This window comes from Salvelinus alpinus, chromosome 14 (genome assembly GCF_045679555.1).
Source record: "Salvelinus alpinus chromosome 14, SLU_Salpinus.1, whole genome shotgun sequence".
NCBI classification, from domain to species: Eukaryota; Metazoa; Chordata; class Actinopteri; order Salmoniformes; family Salmonidae; genus Salvelinus; species Salvelinus alpinus.
In genome coordinates, this window is record NC_092099.1 from 37,490,402 (window position 1) to 37,510,667 (window position 20,266).

The following is a 20,266-nucleotide window of genomic DNA, read 5'->3' on the forward strand; positions in this document are numbered from 1 at the left end:
TGTATGGTTACCATTACACATTTTTGTAATTTGTTGTATATATGGTTACCATTACCTTGCAATATTTTTGTATTTCCTGTTATTTCAGTACGGTTCCAGAAAAAATATTCCTAAATGCTTGCAAATAATATTGTTTATCTACATCTTGTTATAGTGCGCCTTATATTTTGATTCAAGGACATGAATTTGAATTTTCATAATTCAACCTATTGATGTATAATTTATTTTGTCACTAGAGCGCAAAATCTCCCCCAACTTCACCAAGAAGCCTGCAGAGACAATGGAAGATACAGAGGGTCATTTGGTGAAGATTGAGGGTCGTTTATCTGGATCTCAACCCATTGACATCGTTTGGTCCAAGAATCACAGTGAAATTCACGCCTCTGATAAGTACGAAATGGAATTCAAGAGCAACGTGGCCATGCTGTATATCAAGAGCTCCCAACTCTCAGACAGTGGTGCTTATACCTGCACAGCCACCAATGAAGCTGGCAGTGCCTCCTACCAAGTGTCACTTAACATTTCAGGTACGTATCTTTGTGTGTATTGTCATATTATATTTGTATGCATTCTGTTGCATCACTAGTCAACATTTTTGTGCATGCTTCTATGAAAAAAATCTTTGTTGTTCACTAAACATCACCAGAACACAAGAAGGGCCCTGTATTCGACATCCCTCTCAATCCTGTGACTGTAAATGAGGGTGAGAACCTGAAGCTTAGCTGCCATGTCCATGGAGCCCCTCCTCTGAAGATTAATTGGTTGAAGGACAGGAAGGAGATAAAATCCTCCACAAACTGCAGAGTTGTTTTTTCTGATGGCACTGCCTCTTTGGAGGTCCTCCGCACATCGAAAACAGATGCAGGGGACTATCTCTGCAAGGCTACCAACGATGTTGGAAGTGAATTTGCAAGGTCCAGAGTGACAATTAGAGGTAACAAGGTCATATTGTGAAAAAGTATTTACTTGACATTCCAATTTTGTATACTGTTGCTGCAATTTGACATGTCATTGTGATTTTCCCTCTGGGCAGCTGCTTGACTGAAATGCTGTTTGATTTCAGGAAAAGAAGTCAAACCTGAGGCCGCTGCTGCAGCCCCAGCTCCAGCAAAGACTCCAACAAAGAGATTCGACAACTTGTTCTTTGTAGATGAGCCCCAGAGTGTCAATGTAACAGAGAGTAAGTATGATTAACTTTTTCTCAATTACATCTAAACATTTACCTCAACATCCTTAGAAAATACTTTACTGTGCTTGTGCATGATGCCAACTTTATGTTGTTTCTGACTCACAGAGGGCACTGCAACTTTCATTGCCAAAGTTGGAGGTGATCCTATTCCTAACGTGAAATGGATGAAGGGCAAGTGGAGGCAGATCACTCATGGTGGACGCATCACTATTGAGCAGAAAGGCCCAGATGCCAAGTTGGAGATCACAGAAATAACTAAATCTGACTCCGGACAGTACAGATGTGTCGCAACTAACAAAGCTGGAGAAATAGAATGCAGCACCGACCTGAATGTTGACGAAAGGAAAGACACCGGGGGAGGAGATGGAGACTTCAGAGCAAAACTGAAGAAGTATGTGTAGTTGTAAAGAAATATGTAATGCCACCAATAACTTTAACATCTAATGAGAGACACTTTAAATTATTTTAACTACTATATATATCCCTCTCTTCACACACAGGACACCATCCAAACAGAAAAGTCCAAAGAAGGAGGGAGAGATTGACCTCGTGGAGATTCTTAGGGGTGTGGACCCCAAAGACTATGAAAAAGTTGTTAGAGAATACGGAATCACTGACTTCCGTTGTCTTCTTCAGGCCATTGAGCAGCTGAAGAGAGAGAAAGAAGCGGAAAGTGGAAAACCGGTAAGATAATAAATAATTGAAATGGCCTATCTAGGACTAAGCATTGCTCGACATTGGCACTGGCCCAGGAAAGGTTTCACCCTACAGGGAAGTAAGTCATCCAGGATAGCTTGCTGCCCACCACAGCTTTTTCACAAGCTGTTCTTGGGGCAGCAAAAACTACTCTGCTTTTATGGATTTATCATAATGTTGAGCCCTGCTGGAAAATAACTATTTATTGTGAATATTATATATTATTATAACTATACATTTTTCTGATCCAGGAAACTGAGCATGGAGGAGGATCTAAGGATACGGCCAAGTTTATGGCTGAGTTGCAATCAAGAATGCAGGCTGAGGTACTAAATGTTCCTAATATATTAAGTGTTGGAACTATCTGAATACGTCCACTAAAATGTGTTAGGTTAGACAGAATATCCACTGATAATAATACTTTTTATCTACAGCCTGTCACTCTGTTGAGCGACATTGAAGACCAAGATACCACTCCATTAAGCACAGCAACCTTTGAGTGTGACATCAAGATCAACTACCCTGAGATCACCCTGTCCTGGTACAAGGGAACTCAGAAGCTTGACAACGATGACAAATATGAAATCAGCATTGTTGGTGACCGTCACATCTTGAAGATCAAGCAGTGTCAAACCAAAGACCAGGGAAACTACCGTGTTGTATGTGGCCCACATATCTCCAGCGCCAAACTGACCGTTGGGGGTAGGTACTCATTTATGTTTTTTGAGTCCTCATGAAAGAGATGTACGGAATTGTTTATACTGGGAATTGATCTATTTCTTATTCCCATACTAATTTACAGATGGAGATCAACAAGGTAAGGGACCATAGTTTGAACAAATAGTTTGGTTTTAGGATATCATGTAGTTTGCCTCCAGGATATCACTTACTAACCTCTTTGCTGCTCGTATTGTACATGTATTTGTTACATCTTTGTTTGTTCGATTTTTCTTGTTCTTGTTCTTTATGTTTGACTTCTTTATGTTTTACTGCATTTAACATAGATTCACTTCGATATTTAAGATCCCACTTAAGAATTACAATTATATTTGTAATAAATTATTTAAAGAAAGGATGTAACATTTAAGATAAAAAATGTTACTCATAGTTTTAAACAAAACCAAACTGCCAACGCTAAGAGTGATTCCCATGATCTGCTTTTAGCTGGCATAATTCACTTCACCAAACGCATCCGGAGCATTGAAGTGAATGAGAACCAATCTGCTACCTTCGAATGCGAGTTGTCCTTCGACAATGCTATCGTTACATGGTACAAAGACACTTGGGAACTTAAAGAGAGCCCAAAGTATAACTTCAGAAGTGAAGGCCGACGACACTTTATGACCATCCGCAATGTAACCTCTGATGATGAAGGTGTGTAGATTTGAGTCAAGCAAATGTACTTTATAGTCGTACAAATAAAAATCTAATAATGAGAAACTCAGCAATCTTCATTACTAATCCTGTAGGCGTTTACTCGGTGATTGCGCGGTTGGAACCCAACGGTGAAGCTAAAAGCACAGCTGAACTTTACCTTTCAGGCAAAGGTCTGTACATTTACTAGCTAGATATGCCTATAGGCATTTATATACATCAATTATTATTCTCGTGTTATAATACCTTTACTTCCTCCTTTCACAGAAATTGAATTAGGAAGGGTTCCTTTTGGTGAGTATTATTTTCAAATTAACCAAATGCCAAATTAACAAATGTAGGACCAAATAAAAAAAAATCCCAAAGACCTTTTAAAGTACAGTAAAACCACACGTCAACCTTGTTTGAACAGAGTTTATAGGTTGGACAATCACTGTGACAAAATATTTAGTAATTTTCTGAAACCCTTTATACTAAGGGTCTTTATGACGTGAAAATCAACATGAAATGTAAGGTATATTATTGGACAGGCTTTGTTGGATATGTGACGTTTTACTGCCATAGCAAATAACCACCCCAATCTAATATTCTGTAAACATTAACCATGTGTATATTGTCAGATTATATCTATACTTATGTATTACAACACCCTTAGATGTCCCAGATTCATCAATACGAGCATACAAAGGTAAGATTGGCACATGTTAATTGTTAAGTTGAACATTTACATAAGCTAAACTGGAATCTTTTATGGTACAATTAAGAATTTCTTCCGTTTTTAACCCAAAGAAGAAACAGCTGAATACTATTATGAGGAGAGGACAGAAATGAGAGGTACAATACCTTGTGATTTATCTTAATCCCACATGCGACTTCTAATACATACTTAAATCCTTCATCCCTAATAAATACCTCATCCCTTATCAAGACCTCATCCCTCATCAATACCTCATCCCTAATATTAAATACTTATCATCCTTCAGTTGGGCCTGTTGTTTGGGCACTTAAACTCATCACAAAAAAATCTAACAATCCATCATCACTTCCTTATCATTCCTTCTTAATTTAATTGTTTTTGTTTATTCGTTGTAGTTTAATTGTTTCTAGTGTCACTAGTAAGATGATGTGTTTATTCTCTTATTCCAACAATGTATTATTTCCATTGATTATTATCATTTGATATACTAACTAGAATTTGAGCAAGAAATGCAAGAAAGTTGGGAAATGCAAGAAGAAAAGATAGAACTTCAATTCTCTTCATACACAGGTATAATAACAGTATTCTGGAGATAACATGTATCAGTCGATAAAATAACAAGAATTACTAAATATCTGCATATGGCAAGAAATCTCTCTGTTTGTCATTTGTAATAGGTTCAAAGGTTGTGTGTGTGTGTGTGTACTTTATGTATGTCATGTAAATGTCCCCTAGTTTTCTTGTACTAACACTTTTATTTTATCCCTCTTTTTTGTGTTTCTTCAGTTGTTGTACTGTAAATACAGGATCATTGATTAATCCCTAATATCACCATTAAATCTATTGATTTACCTTAAATGTTGTATGGTATTGTTGTTTCTTCTATCCTATTTGATGATTCATTTTTTTAAGATATGTTATGTCAGTCCTACATTTGTTAATTTTAACTTCTATAAATGCCCTTAGCTAAGTTTGTTCCTTGTTTTTCATCAGGAGAAAGGATACCCGTTGATGAAAGTGTTTCCAAAACTCAAGTGGGAACAAGAGAAGGAGTACCTAAAGGTATTGACACGAGACAGCTTATGACAGTACGCTTATGGCTGTGAATTAAACTTGTAAACATGCCAAAATCAATGTTTCTTTGTAACTTCTCTTGAAAAATGGCCATTGGGTCTACATGTTGTCAAGGAAAAACACTCCTATATGTGTTCGTCCAACCAAACTCTTTTGTCTGTCCAACTACTGTACATACCTGCTGTTGTCTGTGAGTTTGCCAATGTGCGGCAATATCTATTTGTATAAATATCAATTTAAATGTAAAGTGCTTTCATTAACACAGTATTAATGCAACACCAAATTACTGCAGACAAAGCTTTGCAGTAGTATTAGCCTACTTACTAAGTTACTGACTGTGTTTTTGTCTATTGGCATGTAAGGCAGTAGTGTTTTTGCGATAGTATTAGCCTACTTACTAACTTATCCCCTTTGTGTCTACTGGCGCATATGGCAGTAGTATTTGTGCTGTAGTTAGTATTCTAATGAAGGAATTATCTTTGAAGTTCCTGAAGCTTACAAGAAACCTGAGGAAAGGCCATCAGCTCCAGCTCCGACCAAAGGTATTCACATGACCCTGTGCTTCTAAGGTCATTCTTTCCTTTCTCTTTAATTCTATGTTGTTTGTCAACCATTCTTAATGATTGTTCATTTGTGTAAAACATGTTTGGTTTATGTCAAATATGTTTGATGTCATCAGTTATGTAGGATGTAGGATCTACAATGTACAGCGTACTGTATGTGCAGAGAGAGACATTTAAACAGAATCACAATGTTTTTAAGTACCTGAAGCAAGGAGGCCTCATGAAGAAAAGATCACTCCACTGGTTGAACATGAAAAGCCCTATCCCACCCCTACAGGTACAGTAATGTTGTGTGTTTCTGTTACTTTATCTGTCTCTCGCTCTTTTCTCTGTCTGTCCTTTGTGTCTTTGTCTGTTGATCTCTTAATGCGAATAGCACGCTGGTTTGATTCTTAGCATCTTAAATGTGTTTACTTTTATCAGATAAGTCTAGTAACTTTTTCATTTATCTTAGAAGAATATGTTGAACCAAAGCGGCCTATTTCACGACCAGAACCCAGCAAAGGTATTACACCTTTTTTTATGTCAGCCAATGCTTTATATAAACTGTTTTTGATTCGTCTCATTTTCTGTGCATGTTCAATGTGTCTTTTCTATGTGATTTTATTCCATATTTTTGTGGCTTGTCATTGTTTGTGGTTTGACAGTTGGTGAAACATACTCACTGTTAGTCTCATCAATGCCTGTGAAGTAATTCACTTGAGAGCATTGGATAATTTCTTATTGAACTGTTTACTGTTATGTGTGTATTCTTGCTTTCTCTTAGTCTTAAATCTTTTATAAGTATATTCTTTACATTTGCTAATGGTAGTGTTTCTGTATTACCTGAAAGATGTGCCTAAACCCATACCTCATATGGCTACTGAGCCCAAAGTGGCCCCTGAGACAAAAATGGCACCTGCAGCTAGGGTTGAAGCTCAACCAAAGCCAAAACCCACTCCCACAAAGACACCAGAAGCTCCTCACCCCAAAGGTACAGTTATATATTGTCTTTAATGCTCTTTCCTACTCTTGTCCTTGTATGACATGTATGCATTATTTTGTCCAAGTCAAACACAATGTCTTTATGTCTACCTGTGTTTATTGATGTTTGTAATGAGATATGTATGCATTTGTTTGTTTTGTTTGCTTCACTCTGAATTATTTATTGAGCATTAAAACAAAACAAATGTTCTTTAAAGTTCCTGAGGAATACCCCAAAGCTGAGCCCATTAGAAAGCCAGAGTCACCTCCACAAGAGGAAATTTCAAAAAAAGGTAAAGCTTATAGTTTAGCAAAAATGTTAACTCGTTGCAATATACTTTACATCTTAAGCTGTGTTGTATGTACATGTCTTCTAAGTGTTGTGACGAAGCTATCTCTTCATTCTTATTTATGCTAACCTCTTTAGCAGTGTTTTTTAATTGTTACAAATTCTCCCAAATTACAATTCTTAAATTATCGTATGGATAATTAGCAAGCAATATTCAAATCTGTAGTCAGCAATCACAAGATTTGTTTGGTTTCCTTAGCCACAGCTTAAACAAACCCAAATATTGGATTGCTGACTCAATAGGTCCATCGAATATGTGCTGGCAATTTGTGATTTGGGTGAATCATCCATTTAATCATAATGTTCTTAAAAAGTGCCAGAAATAATCATCAAGAAAGAAGAACCCACACCTCAACCACCTGCAGCTAAGGTTGTTCCCAAAAAAGTACCCGAGATCACAAAGAAAGAAGAATCTGCAATTCCACCACCTAAACCTAAGGATGTTCCCAAAAAGACAGATACTACTCCAACAAAAGGTACTTGAAAGTCATATATCCTTGAGGGTATATGTACTCTTCTTATGCAATCCACAAATCTAATTGTTTCTTGATTTAAATAATGTGTTGTTTGCCAGTATGTTGAAGGTTTGTTTGTCAGAACTTGTAATGTTTTCTGTAAATTGTTGTCTTTTTGTGGTTATTTCTTGACTTAGCATGCTCTTTGTAAATGTGCAAAGCACTCGTTAGAGTGTGATTAGCACATACTGGTTTCTCTTCTTCATCCATTGATGATTTAAGTAGCAAAAAACAACTGACGAATGTCCTTTTAAGTTATCACGGATGTTAAAACAACGGAGAGGACAAAGACAGATGCCGATAAAAAGCTGGAAACTAGCAAGCCTAGGCCAGGTGCAGCACCAACTGCACCAACTGCACCAACACCAACACCAACTGCACCAACACCAACAGAGGCAGCTAAAAAAACAGCAATGAGCAAATCAGAGCCAATTGCAGCACCAAAGGAAGAGGCAGTTAAAAAGCCACAGCAAGCAACTAGCAAGGCAGAGCCAGCTGCACCAAAGGAAATCCACACAGAGAAAGGTATATATTTCAATGTCTTTGGATATTGAAAATGCTGATGTTATTAAAAATGGTTTCCTTTCCATTTTGAACTCTTCTTTCATACTCAAAACTCTTGGTAGTCTTTTGAACAGAATGAATTCCTTAAGATTTTGTTTATATTGTGCTTGTGCTGTCACGCTTGTACTGTATTTCGATTTGTTTGGTAATGTCATGTATGTCTTAAAAAAGTGAAACAGAAGGATGAGCCGCCTGAGAGAACACCAGTAACTAAACCTAAAAAGGAGGATGAAGTTGCTCTCACAAAAGGTATGCTAGAAACCATGACTTCTCCTAAAGCACACGTTGGTACATACATGATTCTCAGTAACTTTGAGCTCCTTTTAGTGATTGCTTTTATTATTAACTTGTTTGAATAGAAGTCCCCCAGAAACCAGAGAAAGTTACTCCAGCTGCAAAATTAGAAGTTACACCTAAGCCCAAAGAAACCCCTGAAGTAAAAGGTATTGTACTGCATTACACGTGTTCTACAATTCTACATTCTAAAATGCAGTCATTACAGATAATTTGAAAGTCACATTTTGATATACATTGCATTCGGAAAGTATTCAGACCCCTTGACCTTTTCCAAATTTTGCTACGCTAAAGGCTTTCTTCATCAATCTACACACAATACCCCATAATGACAAGCAAAATCAGGCTTAGAAATCTTTGCAAAAAAATAAAATAATAATAATAATAATTCACATTCACATAAATATTCAGACCCTTTACTCAGTACTTTGTTGAAGTACCTTTGGCAGCGATTACAGCCTTGAGTCTTCTTGGGTATGATGCTACGAGCTTGGCACACCTGTATTTGGGGAGTTTCTCCCATTCTTCTCTGCAGATCCTCTCAAGCGCTGTCAGGTAGAATGGGGAGCATCGCTGCACAGATATTTTCAGGTCTCTCCAGAGATCTTAGATCGGGTTCATGTCCGGGTTCTGACTGGGCCACTCAAGGACATTGAGTGGCCACTCCTGCATTGTCTTGGTTGTGTGCTTAGGTTCATTGTCCTGTTGGAAGATGAACTTTCACCCCAGTCTGAGGTCCTGAGCGCTCTGGAGCAGGTTTTCATGAACGATCTCACTGTACTTTGCGCCGTTCATCCCCACAGCATGATGCTGCCACCACCATGCTTCACTGTAGGGATGGTGCCAGGTTTCCTCCAGACGTGATGCATGGCATTCAGGCCAAAGAGTTCAACCTTGGTTTCATCAGACCAGAGCATCTTGTTTCTCATGGTCTGAGAGTCCTTTAGGTGCCTTTTGGCAAACTCATGGTGGGCTGTCATGTGCCTTTTACTGAGGGGTGGCTTACGTCTGGCTACTCTACCATAAAGGCCTGATTGTTGGAGTGCTGCAGAGATGGTTGTCCTTCTGGAAGGTTCTCCCAACTCCACAGAGGAACTCAAGAGCTCTGTTAAAGTGACCATCGGGTTCTTGGTCACCACCTTGACCAAGGCCCTTCTCTTCCGATTGCTCAGTTTGGCCGGGCGGCCAGCTCTAGGAAGAGTCTTGGTGGTTCCAAACTTCTTCCATTTAAGAATGATGAAGGCCACTGTTTTCTTGGGGACCTTCAATGCTGCAGACATTTTTTGGTACCCTTCCCCAGATCTGTGCCTCGACACAATCCTATCTCGGAGTTCTATGGACAATTCCTTCGACCTCATGGCTTGGTTTTTGCTCTGACATGCACTGTCAACTGTGGGACCTTTTATAGACAGGTGTGTGCTTTTCCAAATAATTTCCAATCGATTGAATTTACCACAGCTGGACTCCAATCAAGTTGTAGAAACATCTCAAGGATGATCAATGGAAACAGGATGCACCTTAGCTCAATTTCCAGTGTCATAGCACAGGGTCTGAATACTTATGTAAATAAGGTATTTCTGGGTTTTTAATATACATTTGCAAAAAATTCAAAAAACCTGTTTTCACTTTGTCATTATGGGGTATTGTGTGTAGATTGATTTGAGAAAAAAAAGATTCAATCCATTTTAGAATAAGGCTGTAACGTAACAAAATGTGGAAAAAGTCAAGGGGTCTGAATACTTTCCGAACGTAATTCAAACACATTCACATCTTCCAGGCAACCTTTTATGTAAAAGTGTCTCTGTGTTTTACTGTCATCTTCTTAGTCACCGTTGTATGGTGCAAATCTTGAATTTGTGTTCTCTTCTTGTGCAAATCTTGAATTTGTGTTGTCTTTAAAGCCATCACAGTTCCTTCAACAACTGAGCTAACTGTAACAACAGAGACTGAAGCAAGGAAAGATGTTTCAGTGAAGAGAGATTCAGTGACTGAACAGCTGAAAGAAGTTTCACCAAACCTTAATTCAGCTTCTGAAGTGTGGCAAGAACTTTCAGTGAAGAAGACTTCAGTAACTGAAACGAGACAAGAAGTTTCAGTGAAGAGGGATTCCGTGACTGAAACATGGCAACAAGTTCCAGTGAAGAGAGATTCAGTGACTGAAGCACGGCAAGTAGTTGCAGTGAAGAAGGCTTCAGTAACTGAAGTAAGGCAAGATGTTTCAGTGAAGAGGGATCCTGTGACTGAAGCACGGCAAGTAGTTGCAGTGAAGAAGGCTTCAGTAACTGAAGTAAGGCAAGATGTTTCAGTGAAGAGGGATCCTGTGACTGAAGCAGGGCAAGTTTCACAGACAACAGGTTTCATTGAGAAAATTTCCCTGGCAGAGGAAGTTAGTTTCAGAGAAGAGGTATCATATGGAGACAAAGCTATGATATATGAGAGAGAAAAGGAATTGACTCAGATAAACGTAAGGGATGATATTTCTTTAGAAGAGGAAGATATACAACAAACTGAGATAGTAAGGCAAGAAGTTCCTATAAAGAAAATAGATGATCAACCAATTCAAGCTATTGTTGCAAAGAAAGAGGAAGATGCAACCCAAAGAGATAGTGTTAGACACATTGACCCAGTGACAGTGGTTCCACCAAAGAAATCAGCTACTCCTACCACTAAGAAAGAAGCTATCTTAAGTATAAAGGTTATTCCTCAAAGGAAAGCTGTCTCACCTAAGGTAGAAGCCATTCCTTCTAAGAAAGCTGTCTTACCTGAGGAAGAAGCCATTCCTTCTAAGAAAGCTCTCTCACCTAAGGTAGAAGCCATTCCTTCTAAGAAAGCTGTCTTACCTGAGGAAGAAGCCATTCCTTCTAATAAAGCTGTCTTACCTGAGGAAGAAGCCATTCCTTCTAATAAAGCTGTCTTACCTGAGGAAGAAGCCAATGCATATAAGAAAGCTGTTTCACCTAATGAAGATGACATCCCGTATAAAACTAAAATATCACAGAAGACAATCAAACAAAAGGAAGAAGAAGAAGAAGAAGAAGAGAGAGTTGAGCCTCCAACACCTCACAAAGGTATTTAATCTGAAGGCCTCATTCTTATATCTTGTCTGTCTGTCTTTGTGTATTCTTCTTACGTCTTTCCTTGTTGGACTGTATATTGTCATGACTAAATCTTTGTATTGTCTAAATATTGCATAATACTTTTTCTTGTCCAGACCAAAGGGTCGCCCCTGAAGTGGTCCCTGTCTCAATTACAGATGATACCACTCATCCACAAGGTACTAAAGGGACTCTTACGTCTTCATCAAAAACTAAACTAAACTCTTACATCTTCTTGTTGTATTGTGTTTTCCTAAGTGTTGTCCTTAATGTTTCATGTCTCAATCTTCTTCAATCTGTTTCATTGTGTCAGTGTTTGTTTACAAATCTTAAACAAACCTTAGTGAAAATTGTATTTTCTTGATTGTGACATTGGCGTACTTGTATTTAAAGAACCACCAGAGAGGAAAATCTCTCCCCCAACACCAAAGCCTTCACCTGCTCCCTATGTAGAAAAAGTAGCATCCCCTGAAGGTAGTGTGTTTGTGTCATGCATGTTGTTTTCCTCAAATGTTAGTCTGCTCTTTCAGTGTTTCTTTAATGAGTCTTTGGCCAAAGTGGTCAGTTCTTGATTGTGACCTTGGGGTACTTGTATTTAAAGTGACACCAGACAAGAAAATCTCTGCACCGAAGCCAAAGCCTTCAGATGCCCCCCATGTGGAGAAAGCTTCTCCCCCTGAAGGTAGTCTCTTATGTTTTTGTCATTCTTGTTATGTTCTGTCAATGTTTGTGTTTGTTTAACAACTCTTAGCTCAAGCAGTCAGTTATTGAATGTGACCTTAGAATACTTGTATTTAAAGTGAAACCAGTGCAGAAGAAAGCCTCCCCACCACCTCAGATACCAAAGCCTTCACCTGCTCCTCTTGTAGAAACAGTGTCTCCTACTGAAGGTAGTGTTTCTGATGTTTGTTTCAATTTAGTTTTTTCTTAATGTCTATCTGCTCTTTTAAATGTTTGTATTTGGTGAGCAAATTTTAGCTCAAACACTCTTGTTTGTCCTGATTATGACCTTTGGCATACTTGTATTTAAAATGTCACCAGCTGAAAAGAGATCCTCCCCACCGATGAAAACGCCTTCACCTGTTTCACCTAGTGCTTCACCCCCTGAAGGTAGTCTTTTTTGTTTCTGTCATTCATGGTGTGTTCTTCAAATGTCTGTTTGCTCTTTTTGACAGGTTCCTAAGAGCATGTGAGCCTCACACATGCTGCACTTAAGTAGTATGAGTGAACACACCTGTATGTATACAACATGTATACTTGCATTTTACACTGGCACTTAGAAACCTAATTTTAGAAATGTTGCTTCGTTTGTCTGTCTACTCTACAGCATACTTTTAAACCTTGTTAGAGGTTTATCTGTTTGTCACTATCTCATGATACCTACTCACTTGAAGTGTGTACTTCTAACAAAATGTGCATGCTTGATACTGCGTGCTTAGAATAGAGACACGTCTACACTCTACTAGTGTAATAACTAACAGTAGTTACCCTGTACAGGCTAGTAAGTACATGCAGTACTCTTTTCTCAGAAAATATTGGCAATATGGGTAAGTCGCATGCAACTGCCTGTACTTACACACCTGCTACAGAGTCATTACATTTCAAAAAGTCTTCACCAAAGTGAAAAGGAATACATTGCTCAAATTATCAAAAGTCAACATATTGCATGACACACTTCTTCCTCTAACGCAAATATTGATACCCCTGCATCTTGTAGTGTATATATATACATAGTAAATGTTTGATGTATGTGGCTGTAAGAGATGTGTATAATCTTTATGACATGGGTAACGTCCAATGTATGTATAGTGTATATGTTGAGTGTGTAATGTACAGTGTTAATTGTATACAGCCATACTGTGTGTCGAAGTACATTTCCCCCTCTTATAAGACAGTTTATCACATCCTATCCTAGTGATTAGGCACAAACGTATGGGTGCTTTCCCAAATACCTTACAATATATTTTTTATTCTATAACTTAACTGGAATCTTACATTCCTACATTCCTACAGATAAGGGCCCTGTAACAGCACCCGGGGGAGCTGGCAAAGGTAAGATTGCAACAATACATCAAAGGGTAGAACACAATAACAATATATCAAAGCATTATTTTTAACCTATTAATGCAAAATAGATAGTAAACAGATTAAGAGATCAAACATTAAAATATAGCTTCATCATTTGATCAATGAATTACTAATTTAAATACATGATAGATACCAGTTTACTTTACTTGGGAAAATGTCTGTTTAACTTGTCTGTCTGAAAATATGTCCCGTGAACTGTCCTAAATCTTTTGTTGCCGAGTGAATGTGGAGTGTACAGTATTGCTGTAAAATGTTTAATATTGGAGTCCTTTGTTGTTTTGTGATGCAAATGAATAATTGTTGGTCGTTGCTCTCTGTCTTATACAAAATCTTACTACTTCAGCAAAAACAACTGCGGCGCCAACTATTATTAAGAAAAAGGGTAGAATTCCTGTTCTGAAGGAAGAAATACTTGACATGCCAACTTTGAAGAAAGTGACCAGAATTTCAAAGGACACTGAGGAAGAGCAGGATATCATTAAGCTGAAAAAGGTGCCACAGATACCCTCAGAAGAAGAGACAGTTGAACCGGAGGTTCCGACTCAGGAAGCCTCAAGGACCATAGTTGTTGAAAGTTATGAGAGAGAGGAGTATATGTTTGAAACAACAGAAATAGCTGAGAGAACCTCAGTATACGATAAGAAGCCAATTGAACAGGTGGAGTTTCACAAACCTAAAGAAGTTGCATCAAAAGATTCTACTGAGGAATCATTAGCTCACTTGAAAAAATCCCAAAAGGTTCTGAAAGATGTCCAAGTAGAGGAGAAAATGGGTTTGAAGAAAACACCAAAGTTGCTGAAGGAAGAATCACCTGACCAACCTAGTTCATCTCTGAAGAAGGTATCGAAATTGCCATCAGACGAGAAAGAGCAAGAAACTGTCAAGCTTAAACCATTTGAAAAACCTGCTAAACCGGGAACTGTTGAGCCAGAGAAAGACAAAAAAGACAGTGAATCCAGAGCTGCTTACGATAGAAGTGAGAGACCACAAAGAGATGAAGCAGTTAAAGAATCAGTTTCTGCTCCTATGAAGAAATCTGAAACCATCGCAAAGGATACGAAAGAGCCACAGGCAGCCAAATTTAAACCAGTGGCCAAAGCTCCTGAAGATGAACAAGTCGAAGAGTCTGACAAACCACTGACAAAGGTGAAGAAAATGCCTCCGCAGGAGCAAGAGAAGGAAGAAGTTAAATTGAAGCCATTTTCTAAGTCACCAAAAGCTGAAGCTGTGAAGCCTGAGAAGGAGTCTGAGAAGAAGAAAGAGGCTGAAAAAACTCTTCATCAAAAGCCAAGTCCTCCAAAACCAGTACCTGTAAAGAAAATTGAAAAGAGTCCTCAAGAGGAAAAGCCAACACAATTAAAAAAGGTGGAGCTTGTGCCTAAAGAACCAGAAGAAAAAGAAAAAGACAAACCCTTAAAGCATGAAGAGACACTTAAGAAAAAGGTGGAACTGAAAAAGACTCCCTCACCTAAGGTTGAAAAACCAAAGCCAAAAGAAATTGAAAAAATTATTATGGAGAGGAAGCTCAGTGCAGAACGCACCAAAAAGCTGCCTAGACAGGTTTCACCTAAAGATTCATTTGAAGGTGTTACCCTAAAAAAGGTTCCAAAGAAAATATCACCAGAAGAGGAAGCACCACATAAAACTGTTAAAGAGAAGGTGCCAGCAATGAAAGAACTGTCCCCTGTACAGTTACGAAAGATTTCAACTCAGTTGGAGGAGGAAGTCTTTGAGGAGGAGCCAGAGAAGGAGCTGGAATCTGACAATGAAGGTTGGGGATGGGAACTTGTCCCTCGAGATAGTTCTGGGTCCACAGAAGACTGGGGAGAAGAACCTTTGGAAGGTGATGCACGTGAGACCCCTGGAATGCCAGGTGCCAGCAGAGGTGAGATTATGGCTGCTGAAACTTACCACTGATGGCTCAGGAAGTGTCTCACCTGATCCATCCTCCATTCATCCATTAATCTATCTGTCCAGTTATCAGTCGAGCTAGCCATCCATCTTTCATTACCTCCATCCAAGTCAATCTTTTTTGTCTCACGTCTTGTCCTCATTCTATGTAGACCAACCATGTCCATGTCCTCACTGTGTTGTCCAACCATGTCCATGTCCGCACTCTGTGTTTTCCAACTATGTCCATCTTAATGTTTTCATCTCCTCATCTTAATGTCTTCATTTTATGTAGTCCAAGTATCAAAGTCAGTAATTTTTGTCCATTGTCTAGCTGTACTAATATTTGTCTCCATTGTCTTGTACACATCCATTACAGCGTGTTCAAGCTCTCCATGTCAATGTCTGGCATTTTGTTCAATTCTCTATGTCCATGCCATCTTCTCATGTCCAATAATCTTGCCCATGGTGCTCCATTTTGTATCCATTCATCTTTCCCATCTTTCACAGTTTTCTGTGTAATGTCCAAACATTTTGCGAGTTGTAGTCATATATTTTATTTCTTAATGAGAAAGTCATGCAATTGTCTTTACTCAGATGGGAAACCAAAAGAGGATGCTGCCGGTAGAGGTAGAGGTAGAGGCATTCAAGGTGAGAATAAACAAAAACATGCATGTCGGTAATATGTGTGTGATAAAGATATAGAAACTTAAAGTGCTCAGAAATATCATGACTTTAACCTATATCCTTATATGGGTCTTCTAGGTTTTTGTAATCATATCTATCATATCTTATTTACTATGAAAACTATGTATTTTGTTTAAATGTTAAACGTGTTTGAATGTTTGAGTCCGTATATTACTTCTGTATAGTCCGTATAGTAGCGTTTTATCGTGTTGTTAACTTGCTTAATACTCTTCATCCTCTTTGGGAAATACGGTAATGCCACTTGTTTTTTGCCCTTGGCAACATGTCCAAGAGAGGTTTCTCTCTGGGGTTTTATGTTTTATGTTGATGTTCATGTACTGAAAAAATACAGTTCTTAAAATAAAACAAAACGTCTTAGCAAAAGTAGTGTTGTTGAACTTATCATGCATTTACATTTTTCCAATTTCAGCTAAGCAAACCCCCTCACCTGGTGGTGGTCGGGGTAGAGGACTGAAGCCCGGTGCTGGAGGAGACAAACCTCCAGATGCTAATCCTTTTGGATTCCAGCTCAAAGCAGTTCCACTGAAGTTTACGAGACCACTCAAAGACATAGTGTTACAGGAGGCTGAATCAGTCGGCGCTTCTGCTACGTTTGAGTGCGAGGTTTCGCCTTCTACTGCAATTACTTCATGGATGAAAGATGACGCCAACATAAGAGAGAGCCCAAAACACAAGTACTACTCTGATGGCAAAGATCGCAAACTGCTCATCATTGATGTGCAAGTTTCTGACACTGGTGAATATACTTGTGTTGCCAAGCTGGGCAACAAGGAAAAGACAACAACCGCCAAACTAATAGTAGAAGGTACTTATTCTAAGTCCATACATATTTGTTCTGTGTAACGAACTTCTTTACTTCTTTACAACCTCTTTGATTACTTAAAGATAAGTAATATTTAATGTAAGCTTTGGAATATGACTTTCTTTCCTCATAGAATTGCCTGTGAAGTGGGTAAAGACTCTGGAAGAGGATGGTATGTCGGTCCTCAAGAGTCAGCCTATGTACCTGACCTGTGAGTTGAACAAAGAGAGAGATGTGGTCTGGAAGAAAAGTGGTGTCCCTCTTAAAAACATCCCTGGAAAAGTGGCTATCAATGTCATTGGAATGCAGCATGCCATTACAATCCAGGACACGGGAGATGACGACGCTGGGATCTACGCTTGCGAGTGTGATGACATCAGGACTAAAACAGATGTCAAAATCATTGGTATGTACAGAATATCTATATTTGTAACTAAACAAATGCACTAATCATTTTAGTAGAAATTCATTTGAACCAATCTACATAATGCATTCCTAGCCTATTCATAAGCACGGGAAAAACATTGTGTAATTGCTACATAGCTTGACATACTTGACTTCATCCTCTTGTCCCCTTTGGGAGCATACAGTGGCTTGCGAAAGTATTCACCCCCCTTGGCATTTTTCCTATTTTGTTGCCTTACAACCTGGAATACTTTTTTTGGGGGGGTTTGTATCATTTGATTTACACAACATGCCTACCACTTTGAGGATGCAAAATATTTTTTCTTGTGAAACAAACAAGAAATAAGAAAAAAAAGAAAACTTGAGTGTGCATAACTATCCCCCCCCCCCCCCCCCCCCCAAAAGTCAATACTTTGTAGAGCCACCTTTTGCAGCAATTATAGCTGCAAGTCTCTTTGGGTATGCCTCTATAAGCTTGGCACATCTAGCCACTGGGATCTTCGCCCATTTTTCAAGGCAAAACTGCTCCAGCTCCTTCAAGTTGGATGGGTTCCGCTGGTGTACAGCAATTTTTAAGTCATACCACAGTTTCTCAACTGGATTGAGGTCTGGGCCTTGACTAGGCCATTCCAAGACATGTAAATGTTTCCGCTTAAACCACTTGAGTGTCGCTTTAGCAGTATTCTTAGGGTCATTGTCCTGCTAGAAGGTGCCATCCATCATTCCTTCAATTCTGACTAGTTTCCCAGTCCCTGGGGATGAAAAACGTCCCCACAGCATGATGGTGTGGTGTTGGGGATGGGGATGGTGTTCTCGGGGTGATGAGAGGTGTTGGGTTTGCGCCAGACATAGCATTTTCCTTGATGGCCAAAAGCTACATTTTCATCTGACCAGTGCCACCTTCCATATGTTTGGGGAGTCTCCCACATGCCTTTTGGCGAACACCAAATGTGTTTGCTTATTTTTTTCTTTAAGCAATGGATTTTTCTGGACACTCTTCCGTAAAGCCCAGTTCTGTGGAGTGTATGGCTTAAAGTGGTCCTATGGACAGATACTCCAATCTCCACTGCGGAGCTTTGCAGCTCCTTCAGGGTTATCTTTGGTCTCTTTGTTGCCTCTCTGATTAATGCCCTCCTTGCCTGGTCCGTGAGTTTCAGTGGGCGGACCTCTCTTGGCAGGTTTGTTGTGGTGCCATATTCTTTCCATTTTTAATAATGGATTTAATGGTGCTCCGTGGGATGTTCAAAGTTTCTGATATTTTTTTATAACCCAACCCTGATCTGTACTTCTCCACAACATTTTCCTGACCTGTTTGGAGAGCTCCTTGGTCTTCATGGTGCCGTTTGCTTGGTGGTGCCACATGCTTAGTGGTGTTGCAGTCTCTGGGGCCTTTTATATACATGTGTATATATACTGAGATCATGTGACAGATCATGTGACACTTAGATTGCACACAGGTGAACTTTATTAAAGTAATTATGTGACTTCTGAAGGTAATGTGTTGCACCAGATCTTATTTAGGGGCTTCATAGCAAAGAGGGTGAATACATATGCACGGACCACTTTCCGTTTTCTATTTTTTAGAATTTTTATAAACAAGTAATTTTTTTTCATTTCACTTCACCAATTTTGACTATTTTGTGTATGTCCATTACATGAAATCCAAATAAAAATCAATTTAAATGACAGGTTGTAATGCAACAAAATAGGAAAAGCACCAAGGGGGGTGAATACTTTTGCAAGGCACTGTAGGAGGTCCACCATGTGTGAGGGCTTTTGCCTCTTGCCAGGAGACCCCCGTTTTACTCAGTTCCTGTGGACCGTCTCTAGTTGATCTTCGACCTTCCCTGCTTTGTTTTTATATGTGGATTGTAGTCCTGTGCCTGTCTTGTTGTGTCTTGGCTACATGAGAAGGAGCCATTTTTCAATATGAATTTTTATTTTATTTTACAGAAATTATCAGAGACTGGTTGCAGAAACCATTGAGAGATCAGCATGTGAAACCCAAGGCCACTGCCACTTTCAAATGCGAGCTCTTCAAAGAAACCCCCAACTGGAAGTGGTTCCATGGCGACAAGGAGATTCCTAATGATCCCACTGACAAGACTGAGGTCAAGAAAGAAGGCAAAGAACTGACTCTCATAGTTAAGAAAGTATCACCTGATGATATTGGGCAATATGCCATGGAGGTTGAAGGCCGCAGATACACAGCTAAACTGACTCTTGGAGGTTGGTTGCACATTCTATATTATGTTACTTGTATGTTATGTTACGGTCTGCAATTGTATGTTATGTTGTCCACTAAGGCTATCTACATGATAGCCTTTGCCAGCAGCATACCACCCTGCATCCCACTGCTGGTTTGCTTCAGAAGCTAAGCAGGGTTGGTCCTGGATGGGAGACCAGATGCTGCTGGAAGTGGTGTTGGAGAGCCAGTAGAGGCACCCTTTCCTCTGGTCTAATTTTTTAAAATAATAATCCCCCAGGGCAGTGATTGGGGAGATTGCCCTGTGTAGGGTGCTGTCTTTTGGATGGAATGTTAAACAGGTGTCCTGACTCTCTGTGGTCACTAAAGATCCCATGGCACTCATTGTAAAACTAGGGGTGTTAACCCCAATGTCCTGGCTAAATTCGCAATCTGGCCCTCATACCATCTCGGCCACCTGATCATCCCCAGCTTACAATTGGCTCCTTCATCCCCCTTCCCCTCCCCTGTAATTATTCCCCAGGTCGTTGCTGTAAATGAGAATGTGTTCTCAGTCAACTTACCTGGTAAAATAAGGTTTTAAATAAAATAAACATGAAGTGAATCCTTTTAAATATTTTTGTTACTTTTACAGAACGTGAAGCTCAGATCTTGAAGCCTATCTCCAGTATGGAGGTTGTTGAGAAAGAGGAGGTTACGTTTGAAACTGAAATATCTGAAGAGGATGTGGCTGGAGAATGGAAACTTAAAGGTCAAGTCCTGCAAAGATCACCGGTAAGACCTATAATTTGACT

The 20,266-nt window shown here is 39.2% G+C and overlaps 2 protein-coding genes across 2 annotated transcripts in view; both read left to right on the forward strand.

The window, feature by feature from the left end:
* The window catches only part of ttn.1 (titin, tandem duplicate 1), a 171,663-nt gene that overhangs the window by 43,614 nt on the left and 107,783 nt on the right, over window positions 1-20,266 (forward strand). The window contains exons 41-74 of the mRNA XM_071341458.1: window positions 237-527; window positions 647-934; window positions 1,064-1,180; window positions 1,295-1,580; window positions 1,690-1,873; window positions 2,137-2,211; window positions 2,320-2,587; window positions 2,688-2,702; window positions 3,050-3,259; window positions 3,355-3,432; window positions 3,527-3,553; window positions 3,915-3,947; window positions 4,049-4,093; window positions 4,452-4,526; window positions 4,950-5,018; window positions 5,516-5,572; window positions 5,793-5,870; window positions 6,048-6,098; window positions 6,426-6,566; window positions 6,775-6,849; window positions 7,220-7,381; window positions 7,676-7,945; window positions 8,156-8,233; window positions 8,344-8,439; window positions 11,770-11,847; window positions 11,975-12,055; window positions 12,174-12,263; window positions 12,406-12,483; window positions 13,387-13,425; window positions 15,949-16,002; window positions 16,469-16,864; window positions 16,995-17,267; window positions 19,220-19,495; window positions 20,107-20,246. Of these exons, the coding sequence (XP_071197559.1) occupies window positions 237-527; window positions 647-934; window positions 1,064-1,180; window positions 1,295-1,580; window positions 1,690-1,873; window positions 2,137-2,211; window positions 2,320-2,587; window positions 2,688-2,702; window positions 3,050-3,259; window positions 3,355-3,432; window positions 3,527-3,553; window positions 3,915-3,947; window positions 4,049-4,093; window positions 4,452-4,526; window positions 4,950-5,018; window positions 5,516-5,572; window positions 5,793-5,870; window positions 6,048-6,098; window positions 6,426-6,566; window positions 6,775-6,849; window positions 7,220-7,381; window positions 7,676-7,945; window positions 8,156-8,233; window positions 8,344-8,439; window positions 11,770-11,847; window positions 11,975-12,055; window positions 12,174-12,263; window positions 12,406-12,483; window positions 13,387-13,425; window positions 15,949-16,002; window positions 16,469-16,864; window positions 16,995-17,267; window positions 19,220-19,495; window positions 20,107-20,246 (4,574 nt within the window). The remainder of the gene's footprint in view (window positions 1-236; window positions 528-646; window positions 935-1,063; window positions 1,181-1,294; window positions 1,581-1,689; window positions 1,874-2,136; window positions 2,212-2,319; window positions 2,588-2,687; window positions 2,703-3,049; window positions 3,260-3,354; window positions 3,433-3,526; window positions 3,554-3,914; window positions 3,948-4,048; window positions 4,094-4,451; window positions 4,527-4,949; window positions 5,019-5,515; window positions 5,573-5,792; window positions 5,871-6,047; window positions 6,099-6,425; window positions 6,567-6,774; window positions 6,850-7,219; window positions 7,382-7,675; window positions 7,946-8,155; window positions 8,234-8,343; window positions 8,440-11,769; window positions 11,848-11,974; window positions 12,056-12,173; window positions 12,264-12,405; window positions 12,484-13,386; window positions 13,426-15,948; window positions 16,003-16,468; window positions 16,865-16,994; window positions 17,268-19,219; window positions 19,496-20,106; window positions 20,247-20,266) is intronic.
* LOC139539202 (neurofilament heavy polypeptide-like) lies at window positions 13,879-15,378 on the forward strand. The gene has a single exon (XM_071342103.1). The coding sequence runs from the start codon at window positions 13,879-13,881 to the stop codon at window positions 15,376-15,378; it is 1,500 nt and encodes a 499-aa protein (XP_071198204.1).